At 54.7% G+C, this 21380-nt stretch overlaps 3 protein-coding genes across 6 annotated transcripts; 2 read left to right on the top strand and 1 right to left on the bottom strand.

Moving 5' to 3' along the window:
- The first annotated feature begins 3146 nt into the window (after window positions 1-3146).
- Window positions 3147-5870, top strand: LOC123819669 (microseminoprotein, prostate associated). Its single transcript, XM_045840085.1, has 3 exons — window positions 3147-4981; window positions 5207-5315; window positions 5690-5870. Exons 1-3 carry the CDS (start codon window positions 4852-4854, stop codon window positions 5868-5870), a joined length of 420 nt encoding a protein of 139 aa, XP_045696041.1. The 5' UTR covers window positions 3147-4851.
- On the bottom strand, window positions 5548-10243 carry RGP1 (RGP1 homolog, RAB6A GEF complex partner 1). 4 transcript variants are annotated; one of them, XM_045840074.1, is made up of 9 exons: window positions 9979-10243; window positions 9281-9415; window positions 8568-8704; window positions 8202-8285; window positions 7962-8111; window positions 7540-7686; window positions 7202-7329; window positions 6807-6996; window positions 5548-6320 (listed from the first exon to the last, which is right to left on the bottom strand). In XM_045840074.1, exons 2-9 carry the CDS (start codon window positions 9394-9396, stop codon window positions 6097-6099), a joined length of 1176 nt encoding a protein of 391 aa, XP_045696030.1. In that variant the 5' UTR covers window positions 9397-9415; window positions 9979-10243; the 3' UTR covers window positions 5548-6096. The 4 variants fall into 4 exon arrangements, with proteins under 4 accessions (XP_045696030.1, XP_045696033.1, XP_045696032.1 ...); XM_045840077.1 differs by having other exon boundaries at window positions 9961-10184; XM_045840076.1 differs by having other exon boundaries at window positions 9809-10171.
- A 59-nt stretch (window positions 10244-10302) lies between these two features.
- GBA2 (glucosylceramidase beta 2) lies at window positions 10303-21380 on the top strand. The gene is made up of 17 exons (XM_045840073.1): window positions 10303-10808; window positions 14267-14358; window positions 14603-14718; window positions 16842-17060; window positions 17370-17609; window positions 17833-17935; window positions 18092-18245; window positions 18337-18462; window positions 18633-18805; window positions 19032-19136; window positions 19338-19445; window positions 19546-19697; window positions 19806-19912; window positions 20046-20188; window positions 20267-20382; window positions 20478-20669; window positions 20938-21380. Exons 1-17 carry the CDS (start codon window positions 10474-10476, stop codon window positions 21220-21222), a joined length of 2766 nt encoding a protein of 921 aa, XP_045696029.1. The 5' UTR covers window positions 10303-10473; the 3' UTR covers window positions 21223-21380.

Raw genomic sequence — 21380 nt, 5'->3', positions numbered from 1 at the left:
AGAAGTGAATCGTGCAGAATAAATAAAGCATAACCTTTTTAAAATCTGAGGTCTTCCCAAAAGAGAAAGGAGAGAAAAAAAAAAAGATTTCAACAAGAGAGTGTTAGAGATGGAAAAGAGCCAGGAAGGGCTGTGAGCTTTAAAAAAAAATCCGTGAAGAAGCAGTGGTGTATGTTGGCAAAGAGAAGTGCAGAGCTGAGGGCAGGGAGGATTTATGGTGGAGGAAGTCGGTGTGAAGTTTTCCTCTGAAGACGCCCAGCAGCGCGAAGGAGGAATGAAGGCAAAGGCCACCGGGAACCAGGCAGGGCTGGAGCTGCAGCAGCACAGCAGAGAGCAGCGGGGCCCCAAGCAGTCATTTTTTTTTAATTAACTGACCCAGATTTTCTTGTTTGGGGCCAAAGGCAAGTGCAGGGTTTAAGGATCTTTAAAATAAAGATCCTTAAATTATAAAGATCCTAATCCTTGTCATTGCTGTTGGCCCAAGATGACATAAATGATAAAAATCACAATAGAATTAAAGTGAGTTTCTGAGACACATACCAAACACCATTTTAGAGTTGATTTTAGAAGAGAAATTAGACTTAGAAATTGCTGTGTTGTAGAAATACTAGATATTATGTGGATAAATAATGCAGCATTAGCTTTCTCTCTTTGTGAGACACAGGGTAAATACAGAAACTTTGTAGCTACATACAAACCCACAGAAGATAGTAAGTAACCTAACACGCAGGGTGAAACTGAATTACTTGCCTTTGCACACTGGAGCCCAGTGCCCCCATCCCGAAAGACGTGTCACTTGGTTTAGGATACATAGGGCAGGTGAAAGGGCTGCACAGAAGGAAATGAATAAAGACCATCACGTGAGGAAGAGGGAAGCTGGAAGTGCAGGCTGCTGACACAGTCAGCGGAGACCCCAAGGACACAGAGCCCCGTCCAGTCAGTGAGGGGGAAATGGAGGCGAGAGGAAGGAAAAGACGACGCTATGTAACTCATCTCAATAGCCTCACTTTGGCTTTTAAATCAAATATGGAATCGGATTTTTTCAGTTTGTCTTCTTAAAAATTCAACAGAATTAAATTGTTAGATAAATGTGGTCATGCAATTTTAAATTATAAAAATTAGCAAACCAACATCTCGTTTTCTGGACAAAGACTGCGTGGCAGGCAGTAATGCTGGACACAGGTAACCTGGCCTTTGAGCCACTTACTCCTCCTGCTCGGAGACCAAATCCGAATTCCTCTCACCGTTATTCAAAGCCTTTAATGACCTCGCCACAACTGTACCCAAATAATCCTAACTCCCCTGCTCCCTAAACATACTCTTTGCTCTCCCAGCGCACAGGCCTCTGGACTGACCCTATCTCGAGGGGCTGGCCATCCCCACTTGCCTGCCTGACCGGCAAGTCTCCTGGCACCTACGGGCTCCGGCTGGCCAAGGCCTGCACCGGCCAGGGGCCGTCCCGCGGGCCGCCCGTCCTCGCGGTGCTGTCTCCGCAGCCCCGCAACCCACCCTCCCCTTCCTGGGCCTCCTGGGCTCGCACCCCCGTTTGCTCGGAGCCCCTTGCCCTCCCCACGCGAGGGCCTTCTCCCAGTCCCACGATGTTCTCCCAGGGTCTCGCGTCTGCCTCCTACATTCAAGGCGCAAGCCCTGCGTTCGGCCTCTAGATCTTTCCCACCTGAGACGGAACCCGGACCTGGGCCGCTCAGTCCCTTCACCCCTAACTCTCTCAGGGGCTCCCACCACCCTCCCGGTGTTCCCCGCAGCCCGCCCGACTACCCCTCCGGGAGCTCCAGCCCTCCAAATCTCCCCGCGGCCGCAGCCAATCCTTCCTATCCGGCCCGGCGGTGGGGGTCAGCGGTGACTCACGGGAGGGCGGGTCGGCGGCTGGGGGCCGGAATGCGCTCACTTCCTCGCCGCGCGCACCTGCCCGGCGCTGCTGCTGGAGCGCTGCCCGGCCGGGCCTCCGGCGGATGTTTTCTGTCCCCGCGCGGGCGGCGCGCGCCAACCGCCCCCGCGCCAAAGGTTGCAGCCCCCGCAACTGGCATCTCCGAGGCCTCAGAAATCGTGGGGTTGAGCTCTAGGCACTGACACCCCACCACAAACACACTCAGAACCTGGGCCTCCAGCCCCCAAAAGCTGCCTAGATTCGCGCACACCCACCGACAGGCATGGAAGTGGGTTCAAGCGATAGCCACCTCCATGCTGCTCCCCAACTTCTGGGAGAGGGAGCTCGGCTCAGCCCCAGCCTTTCTTCCCAGGAGACCCCTACTCCCACCTCACCATTGTTACAGACAGCTGTCACTTCTGTCCCCATTACCTCACACCAACCCCAGTCTCCCCTGGGCCCCCTTTGCCTTGCAGCATCACCGCCACCACCCTCGTGCTCTCCAGCTCCCCATTAGGGCCCAGGCTTCAGGCTGCAGGAGCAGAAGGCAGTCTGTGGTCCAGGCTTCCAGGTTGCCGGCGAGCGTCCCTCCCGCAGAAATGCAGCTGCAGAGCTACTGACCGCCGACAAGGCTTCTGGGCCCGCGTGGGGTACACAGGCCTTCTCACCACCTGCTCCAGCCAGGAGGGCAGTGCAGGTCCCTGCCTCCCCCATGCCAGCCGACATCGGGCACCCTGCCGCCGCCGTGGTTTTTTCCCTTTGGACACTTCCTTAAAGTAGAAAGGGCATCAGACCCCAGTAGGGTGGCGTGTGGGAGTCTGCAGCTCCTTCCGCCTAAGCTGTCCCCTTGGAAGAGAAAAGACAGGGAGTTTGAGGAGGACTGAGGAGCTGTGTCAGAATCGCGAAGAGGTGAGAGGCAGGGTGGCACCACCAGTCAGCACTCTCAGGGTGGTTGTGTCCCATCAACTAGGTGACCGGGAGTATTACTATTACTTTGAGTATTACTATCCCACAGGGAGCGGAAGTCTTGGAGGAAATGGATTTTTAAAAAATCCTTACCCAAGGGTATTTTTTTTCATTGCTTTTGAGAGAGAGATGTGCGAGAGAGACACCGAGAAGGCTGCCTTCTCACATGTGCCCTGACTGAGGATCAAATCCACAACCGGGGTGCCTCACGCATGCCCTGACCGGGAACTGAACCCGCCACCTTTTGGTCTACAGGACCTCGTGCCACCCAACTGAGCCACACCGGCCAGGACTTGGAGGAAATGGGACTGGAGACCTAGAAGGAAAATAAACTGCACGCCAAAGTGATTGGCCTTGTAGGTAGGAGGGGAATACCTGGAACAGAGGTCTCTTGGAGTGTGGAAAAATGAAGAAAAACACAAACAAAACAAAACCCAGTTTAGCCCGGGTCCATTGGTGCCAAAGAGGTGGCCAGCATCAGAGTCATCAGAAAGGAGAACTGAAGAGTTTGCATGAGTGAGGATGGGAAGAACGGGATCAAAATCCATGAGAAAAAGCAGGAGTCCCCAAGTAAGCCAGAAGGATGATAAGAAAATGCTAACCTCTTCCCAGGGTAGAGGTCATGGTACTGGCTTAGGGGAAGTACTTTTATCAGCAAGTTTTCTCAAACCAAGCATTTAGAATTTCAAGGATACAAGAACCAAAACCAAGACGCTCCAGGAGGTAGTTTCCGAAGGAGGCGGCAGAGATGACGTGGAGCTTAAGTGTGAAAGGGGCAGAAGCCTGTGCCAGGAGGTAGCAGGACCTCAGTGTCGTCACACGGGATGTCTACCCCTTCTCTGAGCTCTAACACTAACCACAGCACCTGGTACTTTTTCAGGGCTCTGTGCTGGGGACAGGTGACATGCATTATCTAATTTAATCCTCTTAACCCTTCGAGTATGACTATCCCAACTTACAGGTAAGGAAACAGGTTTTGAGAGATGAAGTAACTTGCCCAAAGTCACACAGCTCTTAAGGATTTGAATCCAAGTAGTCTGACTCTGCAACCTCTGCTCTTAATCACCCATCTTGGGGTTCTCCAGAACCTGCAGGAAACCCAAAAGGATGTCAAAGGATCAATTCCTAAATCTTCATTCCACAGCGTACAGGAAAGGGGGGTACTTCTGGGAAACCAGAGTATCTCATACCGCTAGAGCACTTAGAGATGTTCTTCTTTAAAAGAACCATCCCCAGATACAGGGAGACTGTGGATGTGCTGTATGTTTTGGGCAAACCCGTTCTGGGTGGCTGTGGAAGAGACATCCCACCCCACATCTCCAGGGAGCAGCCATGGGTCTGAGGCACTGCCGGGAGGCCCTGCCCTCGGGTCTGAGGGACACGTTCTCCACTCCAGGTGCCTGTTCGCTCTCCTGGAGCCTCTGGCCGTGGCACCCGACAGCAGCTCCTTGGTTTGGCTGGGGCGCAGGATTAGCCATCCCCAGGAAATGCCTCCCTCCGGTCCAGGCAAGGATCCCAGCATATCCACCCCTGGAGAGAGTGTGTGCGGTGTTGTGCGGAGGGGGTGGGGAAGGTGGAATGCTTCCCCCTCTCCAGGTCAGAGATCTGGGGACCACCTGGGGCCCTCCCCCTGTCCCACCTCCTTGCTGGGGAAGTGCCCAGTCCAGTGCCCCTTCCATGCCCACCTCCCTCCCCCTAGCTGTGCAGGAGCATGAATCAGCTCTCACAGCTTGTTAAAGTCGGACCTCTTGTTTTCATGCCCTCACCCCAGGAAACAGAGTTACAGCTTTTCCAGCTCTACTCAGCAGGGGGCCAGGGTCCTCACTTTATAAGCATCTCCAAGCCTGTGAGAGCAGAGGGCAGGAGATGGTGTGAGACAGGAGCCCAGGGGAAAAGGCAGAAACTTACACTCAAGGACAGAACAAAGAGAAGCCAAAGAGACAAGACCCGAGTAGCCTGGACAGAAGCTGAGAAGGGTCTGCAAAGGCCGTGTGACAGGAATGGCCCTAAGAATGCTCTGGGCTGGACAGACTAAGGGGATCCTGAGAGGCTGGGGGATCATCTGGTTGGTGATATCTCTGCTCCTCCAGCACCCGGGAGTCTACAGCAAGTGCTACTTCCAAGCTCAAGGTAAAGCTGGGTGAGGCATTCAGAAAGTGCAAGGAGCAAAGGGCATTCACTGGGAGGAGGGCACCTTAGAGATGATCCTATGTCCGAATACCCAGACTCCCGCTGGCTCAGAACCAGGAGAGACCAAGTATGGGGGCAGTGTGCACTTAACTCTCTCCTACGCCAGGGTGATTCTGTCTGCTGCTATCACTCCCCTGCAAATTAACGTTTCCTGTTCTTCCCCAGCCCCCTGCCACTATGAAGGGAAGTATTTTACCCTGGGTGAGTCTTGGCTCCGCAAGGACTGCTTCCACTGCACCTGCCTGCATCCTGTCGGTGTGGGCTGCTGTGACACGTGAGTGACCAAAAATGGCCCAGAGAGAATGGCTTGGATGTGAGCGACTGAGAGATGGCCCAGGCAGGACTAGGCTGCCACCGCCTTAGAACAGAACAGCATGGCAGTGCAAGGCCGGCCAGACCTGAAGGTGCCAGCAAGTGTGAGGGAGAAGGCCCAGGCTACAGAGTGAGGGTGGCAGGGGTGGGTCTAGAGAAAAAATATTCCTGCTGTGAAATGAAGAAAATCCATCTTGGTAGGTGAGAATTTACTCAGGGGGACCAAGGGAGCACTAACAGAGATATGGGAGGAAGGCTGGGAAAGAGGGAATGTGTGTGGGGGATAACGACAGCCCTTCACCGTGCTGACTCCTTCCCCATCCTTTGGTTCCCCAGGTCCCAGCATCCCATCGACTTCCCCGCTGAGTGTGAGGTGCGACAGGAGGCAGGAACCTGCCAGTTCTCCCTGGTGCAAAAATCTGACCCTCGGCTGCCCTGCAAAGGGGGAGGGCCTGACCCAGAGTGGGGCTCCGCTAACACCCCTGTTCCTGGGGCTCCTGCTCCCCACTCCAGCTAAACCTAACTGATCGCCCTTCTGCTGACTGCCACTGCTGCCGCCACTTCCAGGGAAACCACTAGCAGCTGCCAATTTATTCTGAATAAATAAATTAATGCTATCACTGAAAGCCTGCTTCTCATTGTCCACACCACCGGGCCCCAGGCGGAAGCAGACTGGGCCCCAGTAGGGCCCAGGTGCCGAGTCCTCAGTGTCCTGAAGGGAGCAGTGCTGTGGGGGGCCCGCTTCAGATGGTGATGGTGCTGGTGCTGGGGCCTGGGGCTGCGTACGAGGCCAGGGTCGGGCTTGTAGGCAGCACCTTGATGGGGAGGTCCCAGCTGAAGGTGTCCACAGGCACTTGCTCAGGCCCTGTCCAGGTGACAGGCTCGGGCTGTTCCATAGGAGGCAGGAGCACCAAACCAGGTTCTCGGGATGTTACAAATTCAAAATGCAACCGCCACTTCAGGGACACTGTGGAAAGAAAAGACATAGGCAGAGGCATTAGAAGCCAGAATTAAAGCCTGACAGGATGTGGTAAGCAAATGAGCAAAACCCTGTATTTGGGAAGAGGCAGAGAAGTCTCGGGACAGGGGAGTAGGATCAAGGGCTTCTCCGAAGAAATCTAGTGTGTTAACCAGAAAAGTGACAAGAAGAATGGCAGCATCAAGAACATGACCCAAGCAGGGACAGTTGAGACTTGGCAGCGGGAAGTAAAGGTGCTGGGGAATCCAAGATCAGCGGATTACAGGGTCCCAGTGGGAAGGGGCAGGAAAGGGGATCTACAAAGCTCTTCCGAGTTCCGGACTCAGTGCATCTAGGAAGTAGGTTGAAGATCTGAGAAAGTGTTCATGGTCAGTGAGTGTGTTAGGAATCAGGACTGATTACACTCTACCTAAGCACCATATTTGACTCCCGGCCCCCACACCCCTCCCCCACCAATAGCGGTCAAAGTCTTACCAATGGCTGTGCAGAAGCCTGGGGTGGAGCTGAGAGGGATGGGGAGCGAGAAGCTGGTTCTGGTTGTATGTAGGCAGGACTCCTGGTGTCGGGCGTGAGTCACATGGGACACAGAGGGGGCACCCCCTGCCCCTCGGCGCCGCTGGTACTCAGGCTGTACACGCTCCTCAGTCTGTAAGCTTACTGAAAACTGGGAGCAAGAAAAGTGTGTGCTAGCAGGCACTGGGGAGTGCTGACCCTAAGTGAGAAGGCAGCCCAACCTCCACCTGCCTTACCAAAGAAAGAGACTCCCAGTGACCCCGACCCACTTCTGCATACCACCCCCCTTCACGCAGGCCCTTCTGCGCGTCCAGCCCTTCAGGCCCAGCATCCCCAACGCCCCTCTCCCTTCTCACCTGTAAACAAGCTACGGTTCCTTCCCCTAAGTTTAAGGTCCCCACCACGTCCTCGCCAAGTCTGTATATAGATTTAAAGATGCCAAACGTTCCGACTTTCCCTCGGCCGTCACTGATGTTGTACAGATCTGGGGAAAACGGGACACTGTAAACCTGGAGTCCACACTGAAGACTGTCTGGGGCTGGGAGCGGGGGGCCAAAGGTGGGGCTTTTCTTTGCACTTGGGGGTGAGGTATCAGCAGGTCCTCAGAAGCACGTGGCAGTTAGGAGAAACTGCCTCTGAGACAGGAATACTACGACAAGAGGATAGAGCGGGACAATTTTGAAAGGATTCTCACGGAGACTGCGGCAGGACGTGGCAGCCATGAGGCGCTCCCCAGCCAGCTCAGCTAGCCACGAATCCTTCTTCCCACCTTCATCCTCCTCCAAGAATGGACTGGATGGGGCTACAGCCTCATCCTGGGGAAACCGGACATCTTGAAGGCCTAGAGAGAGGTTAAGTAGAGAAGTAGTGCTAGGAGGGAACAGAGGGAAGAGCAGAGGTTGGGTCTTAGACTCCAACCCGAGAGGGCTACCGGTACGGGAAGCCACGGCTGAGGTGCACACCTCCACCTGTCTCCAGGACCCTCGCCCCACATCTCCCTTGCACCTTCACCGAGACCAGGAAGCTTCCCCCAGCCCCTCTCACAAGATCTCTAAGGATCATTTCTGCTTTGGTGAGGTTCTTCCTTAGCCCTTCCCTCCAGGAACCCTTACTTACCGGTCAGCACAAGAACCCTCAGGGGGACCCTGAGTAAAGTGATGGGTGAGTTGACACGCTGGCAGCCAATGGTCAGTTTGTAGACATACTTGACTGACTGACCTCGAAAGGAGGGTGGTCCCTCTATGGGCAGCACTTCGCTGTAGGAGTCTGGTCGGGAAGTAGTAGTCAGGGTGGCCAGAGGCAGCCAGAGAAGTCCTCCCTCCAGGAATCTTAGAAGGGTGGGCGACTGTCACTCACATGATTTGGACTCTCCGGGGTCCAGCCTCAGGTCACAGAATAGGATTTTTGGTGGGGTGGAAAGGATACACTGACCCCTCTCACCTAGAAAAGATGAAGACTGCAGTTTGATGACACCATTATCCAGCACTGGAAGAGGCTAGCACAGCAAGTGGGGCCATGAGCCCTGGTAACAAGCAGCAGCCTGCAGTAAATTACCCCTCCTTTCTTGGTGTGAGAGCAACAATCTTACAGCCCCAAAGCAAGAGCCACATCCTCTCATATCCCCAGGTTGCAGAGGCTATGAAGACCCTCAGGAACAATTCAGGTTTCATCCTTCTGAGACAACACTCCATTCCCACCAAAGGCAAGTGTCTCATCTCTAACCTCGGTGTGGGAGAAAGACAGTCTGGCTCTCAGGCTGAACATCTGGCTGGTTGGAGTCTGGGGGAGGCAGTGCTACTCGAGTCTCGCTGGCATGGAACTGGCAGTGGATTTGGGCACTGGCCCAGGCCAGAGCCTCACTGTGGAAGGAAGTAAAGACAGCATCAGAGGGGATCTGCTGACCTCATCAATGCTCTTCCAAACTCCCTACCACATGTCTAGAAACCAACATGGTTAGGTGGCTATCTTAAGGATCAGGAAATCCAGAACCCCCCAGAGAAACCATTTTTTACCAGAGGGAAAGGGGGCAGAGGAAGGGAGGAGAGGGTAAAAGGGGGTGAAGGGTGATGGAAGGAGACTTGACTTTGGGTGGTGAACACACGATGCAATACACAGATGATGGGTTACAGAGTTTTACACTTGAAACCTATATGCTTTTATTAACCAACGTCATCCCAATAAATCAATAAAAAGAAAAAGAAGATGGTTAAACTAAGACAAGTATACTGTGGGTACAAAGGGGAATGGGGGGGAGGGAGGAAAGGAGAGTGGAGGGTTGTTCATCAGATGTGGGCTACATCTGTCAAACGGCCCCTTCCTACAATGACAACACAATGCACAGGTGTAGCTACAGGACAACCTAAGCTCTGGCTTAGCACTAGAGACACCAGGCTCCCGCCCAGAAGGGCCACCTTCTTTAGGACCAGCACTCCCACCTGGATGCAGAAGTGGCCGTGGGGGGCAGGGGGTTGGTGACAGTCACCACACACTCCAGCGCCTCCCCCGCCAGAAACACAGGACCTCGGCTCAGCTCTGCTACCACTTCAATCATGGCAGCCCCGGAGCCGGACCTAGGAGAAAACAAAGGGAGTCAGAAGTCAGTACCCGGGCAGGGCGGGGGTCTGCGTGGGGCCTGGGGGTGAGGCCCAGAGAGACCGGCGGTCCGCACCCGGTGCCCGAGGGACGCGCCAGGGTGTGGGTGCGGGGGGGCGCGGGGGAGTGCGGGGTGGGGGCAGCTGGCTCCGCGCTGCCCAGGGGAGGGCGTCGTTCTGGGTCCCAGGCTCCCGCCCTTCCCGGTGCCGGATTAGCCCCCTACCCCCCTGAACCCTCAGTCCGACCTCTGCCCCCATTCCCTCCTGGCTCCACGGCCCCGCCCAAGGCCACGGAGACCGGCCCCTCCGCGTCCCCAGCCCGGGCATTTCGCCAGGTGGAGGCCGAGGGTCCCGGCGCACCGAGGCCCTCACCTGTCCGCCCCTCGGGACCGGCCCAGCGCTCGGCGGCGCCGCGGCAGAGGCGGGACTTCCCTTCCACCCCCGCCCCCGCCGGAGCCCCTTCCGGCCGGAAGCGCCGGGCCAGCCGGGCCGGAAGGGACTCGCGTCCCGCCGCCTTGGGTCACCTTCCCACGGCCAGGCACCTGGGCGCGGGCGCTGCCCTGGGCACCGGCCGGCGGGACCCGGCGCCCAGCCCTGGGGGATTTGGTGCCGCGACCCGGGGACGCGGCTGACGCCGCCGCGAGCTCCCAGGCCGGTCCCGGGGGCGGTGCCTTGCGGGGCGGCCCCCCGGGCTCCTCCCCTCTCCGCTGGCCCAGTAGTCGCCCTTTGGCCGGGCAAGCTCATCATCGCGGCCCAATGACTACGAGGCCCGACCCTTCCCGCCCAGGACCCAGAGAGAAGACCGAGAGGGAGCCCGAGGCGGCTTTATTGCTGTCGCCTCTGCCGCCGCTGCAGCAACAGCTCCCGGGGTCCACAGAGACACCTGCCCACCGCAGATTTCCCCAGCGCCCGGCCCTCCAGGACGGCACCTAACAACCATCGGCATCCGCATCTGGACTTGGCTGGTGAGACACTTTGTACCAGAAGGCTCGAGACCTGGGGCCATCGAGGTCGTGGGGACCCAGGATCCAGGGAACATGGGAACCGGAGTCCCAGCCTCGGAGCAGACCAGCTGTGCCAAAGGGGATCCACAGGTTTATTGCCCTGAAGATACTGGAGGCACTGAGGATGTGCAAGTTACTGACTGCGAGATCCCTGAGGACAATCGACCCCAAAATGAGTTGGGCTACAGCAATCCGGAGTACTCTGGGCAGCTGATGGCTTCCTACGAGGGTAAAGCTGAGGGCTACCAGGTGCCTTCCTTTGGCTGGCGCATCTGCTTGGCTCATGAGTTTTCAGAGAAGAGGAAACCCTTTAATGCCAATGACATCTCCCTAAGCAACCTGATAAAGCATCTGGGCATGGGCTTGAGGTGAGTAGATCCCGTCGCCTAGAGTACCACAGAGTTCACTTTGTTGCCACACAGAACGTCCAGCAGGTGTGCAAAGGGTGTGAAAGCAAATATATGCCTTCTGCCAATCAAGTGGCCCCTATGCCCAACATACTAAGACTTGATATTGGAGCGTGAGACCAGGTCACACCTTTCTGCAACCCTTTACTCCCAGTAACTCGTCTTTTTAGCAGGAAAGAACAGAGATATCTAGACCTGCAGTAGGCCTTTCCCATTTAGTGTCTTTCTCTCCACTCCTTTCCCAAAGACAGCTCTTTGGGATTAGCTATATTTTGTGGCAGCATAGGAAATGGTGCTGATACAATGTTGTTTTATGTGGGAGGGGGTGGTTCTCAGATTCTCCTGAGCAGCTGGAGTATTCCCAGGTACATCCCATTTCAGACCAACGCCCATCCCACTTTAGTTCCAGGGAGTGGGTGAGAACCTGCCTGCTCTCTTAACCCTAAGGAGAGGGCGATGTGAGGTGCTCTTCACTTTCCTCTGAGAGAGGCAGGCCCTGACAGAAAAAGCAGAGAAGACCTCTGATCAGAGAGGCACCACTCTAGGTGTCCCCAGAGCTCTTAGCAAGAGTCTTCCAGAGCCTGCTCTGGTGTCCACCTCCCCCCACACTCCCTCCGCAGGGATTGCAGACACCCGAAGAGCTTGTTCTGGGCTGTGGAACTCCTCTAGATTCCTCCAGATCCCCATCAAGTTCAAAAACTAGTGACGAAAAGCTGAAACCTACTAACAAGACCAGGTGGATGTGAGGACAAAAAGCATCACTCTGATGTCATCCTGAATCAGTCCACAGAGCCTCAGTCCATAGTCCTCAGTAAATACAGAGCCAGGAAGGGAGGCATACAGGTTGGGAAACCGAGCCTTGATAGCCTCTAAAGGGATCCTTACCTGTCCCAGTCAGTGCTGCGGGACTAGGGTACCGGGTCCATTTACCTAACCCCAGCCTTAGGCAGTGGGAAGAGGCTGGTGCTGTCTAGGTATCCTACACCTTTGCTAGTTCTTGTGGGTGGCCAGTACCAGAGAACAATCATGCCTCCAGGCTGCTTCTGAAACTGACCCAGCCCAGTCTTGACCCCCAAAGCCTTTGGGTCGAAATAGGATCTAGGGCTAGAGTGCCAAGAGAAGCACAACGGGGTGCGTGTGATGGGGCATCGAGGTCAAGAACAGGTGGGTAACCTAGTCCCTCTGTCTCTATGTATGAGCTGAGTCATAGAGGCCTGAACCCCTACTCAGCCCCCTGGACCTTGGCTTCCCATACCAGGATAGGGTGGGGGCCACTGACATGGGGCTTTTGGAATGGGATGAGGTCTTGAGGAAAAAGCAGGGGTGAGCCAAGAAAGAATTCTGAATGATAATTCTTAAGTTGGGGCTGAAATTATGGAGATGGCCAAATAGGTCAAGGATGGCCAGCTGCTAAGTTACGGGAGTAGGAGAAAGGCAGACCCTGAGGGAGGTGAACTGAGGGTGCTGTAACCAGGGGTTCCAGGAAGTCAGTTCTCTTGGCCTCAGTGTGGTAAGAACTCAATTTTGATAGCTCTGCCTTTCAGGCAGTCCATTCATTCAATAAAATGAGAAAATTTGCGGCGAGATCTTCCATTTCCTGCAAGCAGCTACAAAGTAATTGAAATTACATTCTGTATACTGCTTTCTAAAAAATAATAATAAAATTTACTGAGTGCCAGTTCTGCGCTAGATGCTCCTTTGTTCTGCCTGTCCTCACATCTGGCATTTCTCCCTCATTGCCCTAATTCCCACTGCACTCTCCTTGCTTTCACCAATCCTTCTGGCCTCTGGTTTCAAAGTCCAGTTTCCCTTAAAGTGGCAGGGAGGACCTTCTGCCTTCCCATTATCTCATCCTTTGTCTTCACTCCCTTTCCTTCCCTCCCTTTCCTTCTGCCTGGAAGGTACCCTCCCTGTTCTTTAAGCACATTTCTCCTGTCCCTGCTCCCGTCCTAGTTCATCTCTCTGGTGCCCCACGGCAGCTCCCAGCAAACGCAGCGACCGTGTATCGACTGCAGGCTGTGTGCCGTGCCCTGTGCTTGAGGCTGTGGGTAATAATCACCTAGTCTTCCTCACTGTCCCTTTCCAAAAGGGACTTAAAACTTTGTCAGACTCATGTGAGGAACACTGAAATTACAAGACAGCGTCTGATTGGGAATGGAGATAGTGTGTGTAGAGGTGACAGGCATGGCTGACGCAGGTATGCCACTTTATGGCTTTCCTGTCTATTATGTCATTTGCTTTTTCGACCATACCATGCGGCATGTAAGTAGGTAGGTAAGGCAGAGAGTATCCCCCCATTTTGCAGGCAACTGAGGAAACTGAGGCTCAGAAGGGTCACTTACACAGTTACAGGGTTACTAGTATTGTGCTTGAACAGTGGTATAGAATGTCTGGGTAGGGAGGAGAGTAGAACTGGGAGAGAGTCTGGCAGGGCAGGGGGTGCTTAGTGAGGACCCACCCTGAGCGGGAAATTGTAGAAGAGTGGAAGGTGGTCTAGGAGAGATGTCAGAGCCTTGAATCCCACACAGAATAATTTGTCTATGGGACATATTGTTGTGACAAGCCCAGGGAAGTGTTGAGATTTTTTTTTATAGAGAGGGGAAGGGAGGGAGATAGAGAGGGAGGGAAGCATCGATGTAGGAGAGATACATCGATCAGTTGCCTCTCAAACACCCCCAACTGGAGACCTGGCCAGCAACCCAGGCATGTGCCCTGACTAGGAATCAAACTAGCGACCTTTCGATTCGAAGGCTGGCACTCAACCCACTGAGCCACACCAGCCAGGGCGGAAATGTTGAGATTTTTTTGACGTCTTTACTGGGATATTATAAGAGAGCAGAATCATAAAGCTTACAGTTTCAATCCTGAATTTTAAATCAATCAATCAATCAATCAATCAAAGGAAATGCCCCAAAACATAAACACTGGTTGTCTATGGGTAGCATTTCCCCCCTCCCAGCTGCTGTATTTCTACACATTTTCACCTGTCATCATCAGGAAGAAAAATAATCGTTTTGAAAAGAAGAAAATTATCCCAGCAGCCCATGCTTTGGGGGGTGGGGGGCAGGCTGGTGGTGGGTGTTGTAGGTCGGGAAACCATAACCAGACCTTTCAACACCTCAGACAAAAGTGTCTGGGGTAAGCTAAAGCAGTGGTAGTGGAGTTCGAGGTGAGGAAAGAGCAGAAAGCCCCTGAGGAGAAACAGAGGCAGTCCCATACTGTGCGCGCTGGGATGACCGGGAAGCTAAGGGGAGCCTGAACTGCAGAGAAGTTGAGCGGAGGAAGAGGTCCGGAAGCGACGGTGTTGGGTCCCAACTGTTTAATGGGAAATCACTGATGGGCCGGGAAAGAGGTAGGTGACTGCACCAGGGAGGCACCGCCCACAGCCTCTTTCATTCACACTGCGTCTTGCTCTGTAGGTACTTGCAGTGGTGGTACCAGAAGACTCAGGTGGAGAAAAAGAAACCTTTCATAGACCTCATGAACTCTGTGCCCCTGAGACAGATCTACGGTGAGCCTCCCCTCAGCTCTGCCCTGTGCAGCGAGGGCCCAGCTTCCCTGACCCCATCCCCTTGGGGCTTTTCCCCCAGCTTTATTGATATAATTGATCTATAGCTTCGTTTAAGTGAAGATGTACAACGTGTTGATTTCATATTCCCATGGTTTTTAGGGGATCCCTTATAGTCTAGAAAGTGAGCAGCTGACTTGTTTCCCAGTCCCCGTCTCCCCAGTAACGATCCTGATTCTCTCTCTAGGTTGCCCTTTGGGTGGCATCGGGGGAGGCACCATCACCCGAGGCTGGAGAGGCCAGTTTTGTCGTTGGCAGCTTACTCCTGGAATGTACCAGCACCGCACGGTCATGGCTGACCAAGTAAGAGCCAGGCGGTGGAGGAGAGGTCCAAGACCCCTCCCCAGGCCAGGGAGGGCCTCTCAGCTGGTGTGGGATGTGGCAGTTAGATGTGTACATGATTCAGTCCATTAAGTCCTTTCGAGAAGCTTTGTGTGCACCTGGCCCCATGTACTCCAGGAATGAGACACAGAGCACACGATCCTTGAAAGAATGATCAGCCCTGGCACCTGGGTGCCCTACATTTCTCTAGTAAATGCTCCCTACCTACTTGCTGCCCCAGCTCCATGAGCTGAGCCAGTCACAGAGTACTGGCTAGTCCTCAGTCACACAGAGTGCAGAGAATTCCCTGATCACTTAACCTGGTTGAAAGAACGTGTGGTAGGACCAGAAGGGAGAACAAAACCAGAAGTCTGCAAATGGGCAGGGGGCAAATGCACGTAGAGCACCCACTGCTCACCCTGATTTGCCAGCCCTCAGCCAGAGGTCAGCTCTCTGCTGGTGGTCACTCTTCTGGAGGTCTCTCTGGCTGAGGGCCTGGGAGCCCCTCCTCTCCCAGGCACGGATCTCTAGCCCTCTTCTCTTTTCCGAAGTTTGGCCTCTTTCCCTTCTGTTCCGTCATCACACCTGCACCTCAGACTGCCAGAGGCACGGGATCCACCTTTCATCATCTCTCTCTAGTGACCTCCCACTTGAGTTGTCCTCCGAGTTCCTGTTTCCTGTCTGAGGGATGACTCCAGCTTTCAGCCCGTCTTCAAAGGAGAAGTGACTAGCAGACCTCTGGTCTATTCATGAAGCGCCCTTCCTAGTTAGGTTTACCAGCCCTGCCCAAGGTCCCGGGCTTCCTCTCTGGCTCATCCCTTAGGTATCCAAGGGGAATGCCTTCCAGAATCATGACTCTACAGTCAAAGTAATTACTGCATGTGTAACACGTGCTGAGACTTTTACATCGTATTTAATGCTTTAAGACAACCCCACAAGGTATCATTATTGTGCCCTTTTATAGAGGAGGAAACTAAGATCTGAGGAGGGTTCGTGAGGGGCCCAGGATCACATGGCTGGTCAGTGGAAGCACTGGGATTCGGCGCCAGTTCTCTGTGCTTAAAGGCCCATGGTCTTAAGCATTATCTACTGTTCAAAAAGCAAAAAAACTATATATATGTGTGTGTATATATATATATATATATATATTCACTTTTTATTTAAAAATATCAGGCATACTTTGAACCAAGGGAAGAAATACCAACCCCTTGTAGCCCCTAACCTCCAGAAGCCCACATTTCTGTTAGGGGAACAGGACTTTGAGACACTGGAGGCTGTGAGACTGTGTCAGTGCCAAAACGAGAGGCACAGATGATACACTGAGAAGAAGGGCACTGCTGCAGGCTCTGCCCGTCCTCTCCCTACACATGCCAGCTCCACCTGACAGACTGCCACTCCCAGCTGAAGGGAGTGAAGGGGGGCCTCAGTGAACTAGAGAAGGTCCCTGCCCTCAACCCATGGAGCAGGCAGGGAGTCAGAATGTGAATAAACACACTGTAACATGCTACACTAGAAGCATAGGGGGATATCCAGGAGAATGACTCCTTGCTTACAGAGGAGATGGCATTTGGCTTAGGCCTTAAAGGATGGGGGCAGGGCGATCACCAGATGGTGAATGAGCACGCGCTAAGGCAGGGAGAAATACAGTGTGCTCAAGGAATAGTGAGTATTTGATGTGAACGGAATATAGGAGCTTCAGCAGGTAATGGGTCTAATGGGCAGGGACAGGCCAGACCAAGAAGGTCTTGAAAGCCAGGGAGAGAGTTTAGACTCCAGTCTGAGGGCCATGGGGAGTCGCTGGAACATAAACCCAGACCAACATCTCTTGATGTCTGTAACAGAGATCATTGTGCTATCCACATGTGTGAGGGCAGAGGGTAAGAGCAGAGGTGGTGAGGGCCTGGGTTAGGGCAGTAAGACCACACTAGTGCGAAGGGAGAGGAGGTGGGACTTGCTGGCGACTCACTGAGCTCAGGGGGAAAGGACTGGGGGGTGAGTGAGGCTGTGATGCAGTGGTAATCACTGCAGGCTCTGGAAGGGGAAGAGCTACTCTGGGGGAGGGAGACCAATTACCCAGTTCTAGCCTGTCTCCTCTCCTGGTTTAGTTCACAGTGTGCTTGCGTCGGGAAGGGCAGACGGTGTACCAGCAAGTCCTGTCTGTGGAGCGCCCAAGTGTCCTGCGCAGCTGGAACTGGGGCCTGTGCGGGTACTTCGCGTTCTACCACGCCCTCTATCCCCGAGCCTGGACCGTCTATCAGCTTCCTGGCCAGAATGTCACCCTGACCTGCCGCCAGATCACACCCATCTTGCCCCATGACTACCAGGTGAGATTCCCCCTCTGTTTCTTCCATTGTCTCCCCTTCCCTGGGTTCTGTCTCTGCTGGAAATTCCATGCCCTGGGAAAGAAGGGGTTGGAGTGCGAACGTCACGCTGGTTTCCCAGGACCACCGCCTGCCCGGCCAGTCTGCTCTCTCCTGGTAGACAGCCCGTGTGGGAATATGGGGAGATACAAGTGGAAGACAAGAGAGTATGTTGGGAGTATCTGAGTCAGGTCCTTGCTCTGAGGCTTGATCTTTGGAGGGGCCCAGGAGGGGCTACACTGGGACCATCTGAGTCTGATCTTTCGTACCCAGGACAGCAGTCTGCCTGTAGGAGTCTTTGTGTGGGATGTGGAAAATGAAGGGGACGAAGCCCTGGAGGTGTCCATCATGTTCTCCATGCGGAACGGACTGGGAGGTGGCGACGATGCCCCAGGGGGTTTGTGGAATGAACCCTTCTCTCTGGAGCGTGATGGGGAGACTGTACGAGGGCTGCTGTTGCACCACCCAACCCTTCCGAATCCCTACACAATGGCTGTGGCTGCACGACTCACGGTACGGAGCAGCCTGTCCTGTGACATACCTGAACCCCTGAGCCCCTGAGCTCACCCCACTCCACCACAGTCTCATTTCCTAAACTCTAGTGAGTCCCACTCTCCCCACAGCCCTTAAGCCTCTGGAACTTGGAGGAGGTTGGAATATGTAACAAGAGTGAGAGCATTTCCTAGAAGCCAACATACCTGAGAGCTTCCCCTCACAGTCTTTGGCCCCTTAACAGGCAGATACGACGGTAACCTACATCACAGCTTTTGACCCTGACGGCACTGGGCAGCAGGTGTGGCAGGATCTACTGCAGGATGGACAGCTGGACTCCCCCGCCGGTGATGGGGGGTCTCACAGGGAGGTGGTGGGAAGAGAGGCTGTCCCTGTCTGGGGAGCTGGTGGGAGGCCTGGTAATGAATGGGCCTCGTTCCTAAGTTATGGATCCCTAGGGCTGAAGGAGAGGCCTGTGCTGACTCCTCTTGTGTTCCTCTCAGGCCCAAGCACCCCCTCGCAGAAAGGGGTAGGCATCGCTGGGGCCGTGTGCGTTATGGGTAAGCTGCCACCTCGAGGCCGGTGCTGCCTGGAGTTCTCACTGGCATGGGACATGCCCAGAATCATGTTTGGGGCCAAGGGCCAGGTCTACTGCAGGTGAGGGGACTGAGAGAGTGCAGGGATCCAAGGTGCTAGGGCTCTGACCTGGCGCCTGTGTGTCCATCTTTCCCCTTTCCTTCCACCCCAGGCGTTACACAAGGTTCTTTGGCTCAGATGGCGACGCAGCACCTGCCCTCAGCCACTACGCGCTGTGCCAATATGCAGACTGGGAGGAGAGGATCTCGGCTTGGCAGAGCTCGGTATTGGACGACAGGTGCCAGCGGGGCCCACCCCCTGCCCTTCTCCCAGGCACTCACTTTCCCCCACCAAAGTCAGCAGACTCGAGCTGGGATTCACTGGGTGCCCCCACTCTGCTGAACACGAGCCCTTTCTTTCCTGGGAGGTCCACACTCGCTAGACCATTCTCTCCTCTTGGCTCCCCAGGTCCTTGCCTGCCTGGTACAAATCTGCCCTCTTCAACGAACTCTACTTCCTGGCTGATGGAGGCACAATATGGCTTGAAGTTCCTGAGGACTCCCTGCCAGAGGAGCTGGCAGGAAGCATGTGTCAGCTCCGCCCCACCCTGACGGAGTATGGTCGATTTGGCTACCTTGAAGGTACAGCTGCTGGTGGGCTATGGTGTGGCAGGCTGTATCTGAAGCCCGTTAGTGCCTTACCACCAGGCAGGATGGTAAGTCTGTTGGTTGCGATGAGGAGTAACTGGCAAGGATGGAGTGTGACAGTGCCCCACACACCCACTTCTAGAGGACAAGCTGGGTAGGATGGGGAACTTGAAGGGGAAGCAGGAATGCTGGCAACACTGTGTCTCCCTCATTCTTCCAGGTCAGGAATATCGCATGTACAACACATACGATGTCCACTTCTACGCCTCCTTCGCCCTCATCATGCTCTGGCCCAAACTCGAGCTCAGCCTGCAGTATGACATGGGTGAGGGTCTCTTTTGTGCCTCTTCTGCCCTCTTTAGCTCCCCACACTCCTGAACCTTTCTGGTCCCTGAGCTTACCTCCCCCCCAAACATATCTACATCCTATTTATCAGTTCCCTTCTGGGGTCACACGCACTGCCCTGCGCCATCCCAAGCCTGCCCATTCTCTGCCCTGCCCTCTACGTGTCTGTCTGCTCCTCCAGCTCTGGCCACACTCAGGGAAGACCTGACAGGGCGCCGGTACCTGATGAGTGGGGTAATGGCACCTGTGAAAAGGAGGAATGTCATCCCCCATGATATAGGGGACCCAGGTAAAAGTCCTTCCACCTCAAGGTCAGCTTCCCCCTCAGCTTTTGTAACCCCTGCCCTATCCACCAATGCAAATGAACCAGGCCCCCTTCCCTCCCACAGACGACGAGCCGTGGCTCCGCGTCAATGCATACGTGATCCACGACACTGCTGACTGGAAGGACCTGAATCTGAAGTTTGTGCTGCAGGTGTATCGGGACTATTACCTGACGGGTGACCAGGGCTTCCTGAGGGACATGTGGCCTGTGTGTCTGGTAAGGGATGCATGTACAGTGGCCAGTGCATGGCTGGTGTTGGGGAGAGCTAGCTGGCTATTGTCTTTACTTAGAATCTAAGTCTTTGGCATCTTGGTCCCTTCCTAGGCCGTGATGGAGTCTGAAATGAGGTTTGACAAGGACCAAGATGGACTCATTGAAAATGGAGGCTATGCAGACCAGACCTATGATGCATGGGTCACCACAGGCCCCAGGTTAGTGGGGTAGGGATTTCCAGGGGGCCCGAGGTGGGGAACTAAACACCAAGGGACTGTAGGCTCAAGGAAGAGAGACTCACGGCCTGTTTGGAGTTGCCAGTCTGACCACTAAACCCATCATTACCCTCAGTGCTTACTGTGGAGGACTGTGGCTGGCAGCTGTGGCTGTGATGGTCCAGATGGCTGCTCTGTGTGGGACACAGGACGTCCAAGATAAGTTTGCTTCCATCCTTAGCCGGGGCAAAGAAGCCTATGAGAGACTGCTGTGGAATGGTGAGTTGGGGGATTCCTAGGAGTCTTAGAGCAGCTGTGCGGACACGGGATCCTTACTTCGCCCTTCCTGTGCTGCAGGCCGCTATTACAACTATGACTGCAGCTCTCAGCCTCAGTCCTGTAGCATCATGTCTGACCAGTGTGCTGGCCAGTGGTTCCTGAGGGCCAGCGGCCTAGGAGACGGAGACACTGAGGTGAGAGAGACTAGACGGAAGAGCTAGACAGGTGGGTTTTTCTTGGTGGTACAAAGTAAGTTTAGGAGATTGTGTTTCTGCCTTTGCCCCTCTAGGTATTTCCTACCCCACACGTGGTCCGTGCTCTCCAAACGATCTTCGAGTTCAATGTCCAGGCCTTTGCAGGAGGGGCCATGGGGGCTGTGAATGGGATGCAGCCCCATGGTGTCCCCGATAGGTCCAGTGTCCAGTCTGATGAAGTCTGGGTGGGCGTGGTCTACGGGCTGGCAGCCACCATGATCCAGGAGGTAATGCACCACCTTCCCCAAGCACACTTCCTCATCCCTCAAGCACTTGTACTGTCTAACCCAGCACCATCTTAGCCACCGAGAAAGCCTCCCTCTTTTCCCTGGCTTGCATTCCATCTCCTGCCTTCAGTCTTCTGTCTGAGGGTTAAATTTATCTTTCCATTAGCTGGGAACTGCCTGAGGGGAGGGACCTTATTACCCCCATCTGTCCAGCTGAAGAGGCCATTCAGGAGTTGCCAACTAACGTGACTACCATCTCTCCCTACAGGGCCTGACTTGGGAGGGCTTCCAGACAGCTGAAGGCTGCTACCGTACTGTGTGGGAGCGCCTGGGCCTGGCCTTCCAGACCCCCGAGGCATACTGCCAACAGCGAGTGTTCCGCTCTCTGGCCTACATGCGGCCACTGAGTATCTGGGCCATGCAGCTGGCCCTGCAGCAGCAGCAGCAGCAGCATAAAAAGTTCTCCAGACCAATAGCCAAACAGGGCAAAGGACTAAGTACAGTATCTAAACTGGGACCAAAGGAAGCCACGGCAAACCCAAGCCCAGAGTGAGCCCTCCGAACTATGGGAGGGAGGCGCTAACAGCCCAGCCTGGCCTTTGCTCCTCCCCCACACCCCCAGTCTTCTGCAACCCTGAGCCACGGGGACAATCATGCCTCTCCCCTTCACCCCACCCAACCATGCCAGTAAAGGGGTTGAGGGTGATGCAA

This window comes from Phyllostomus hastatus, unplaced genomic scaffold (assembly GCF_019186645.2).
Source record: "Phyllostomus hastatus isolate PE091 unplaced genomic scaffold, TTU_PhHast_1.1 phas_contig_34, whole genome shotgun sequence".
Taxonomy (NCBI): domain Eukaryota; kingdom Metazoa; phylum Chordata; class Mammalia; order Chiroptera; family Phyllostomidae; genus Phyllostomus; species Phyllostomus hastatus.
This window is presented reverse-complemented; position numbering and strand designations above follow the sequence as displayed.

Coding starts and splice junctions, on each gene's coding strand:
- RGP1 (XM_045840074.1), bottom strand. CDS start 9,396: ATGATTGAAGTGGTAGCAGAGCTGAGCCGAGGTCCTGTGTTTCTGGCG. Junction 7,330..7,539: donor CACGTCCTGCCGCAGTCTCC/GTGAGAATCCTT, acceptor CGTTTTCCCCAG/ATCTGTACAACATCAGTGAC. Junction 6,997..7,201: donor GAACCGTAGCTTGTTTACAG/GTGAGAAGGGAG, acceptor TCTTGCTCCCAG/TTTTCAGTAAGCTTACAGAC.
- GBA2 (XM_045840073.1), top strand. CDS start 10,474: ATGGGAACCGGAGTCCCAGCCTCGGAGCAGACCAGCTGTGCCAAAGGG. Junction 10,809..14,266: donor CATCTGGGCATGGGCTTGAG/GTGAGTAGATCC, acceptor CTTGCTCTGTAG/GTACTTGCAGTGGTGGTACC. Junction 17,936..18,091: donor ACAGCTGGACTCCCCCGCCG/GTGATGGGGGGT, acceptor TGTTCCTCTCAG/GCCCAAGCACCCCCTCGCAG.
- LOC123819669 (XM_045840085.1), top strand. CDS start 4,852: ATGGCCCTAAGAATGCTCTGGGCTGGACAGACTAAGGGGATCCTGAGA. Junction 4,982..5,206: donor GTGCTACTTCCAAGCTCAAG/GTAAAGCTGGGT, acceptor GTTCTTCCCCAG/CCCCCTGCCACTATGAAGGG. Junction 5,316..5,689: donor GGTGTGGGCTGCTGTGACAC/GTGAGTGACCAA, acceptor TTGGTTCCCCAG/GTCCCAGCATCCCATCGACT.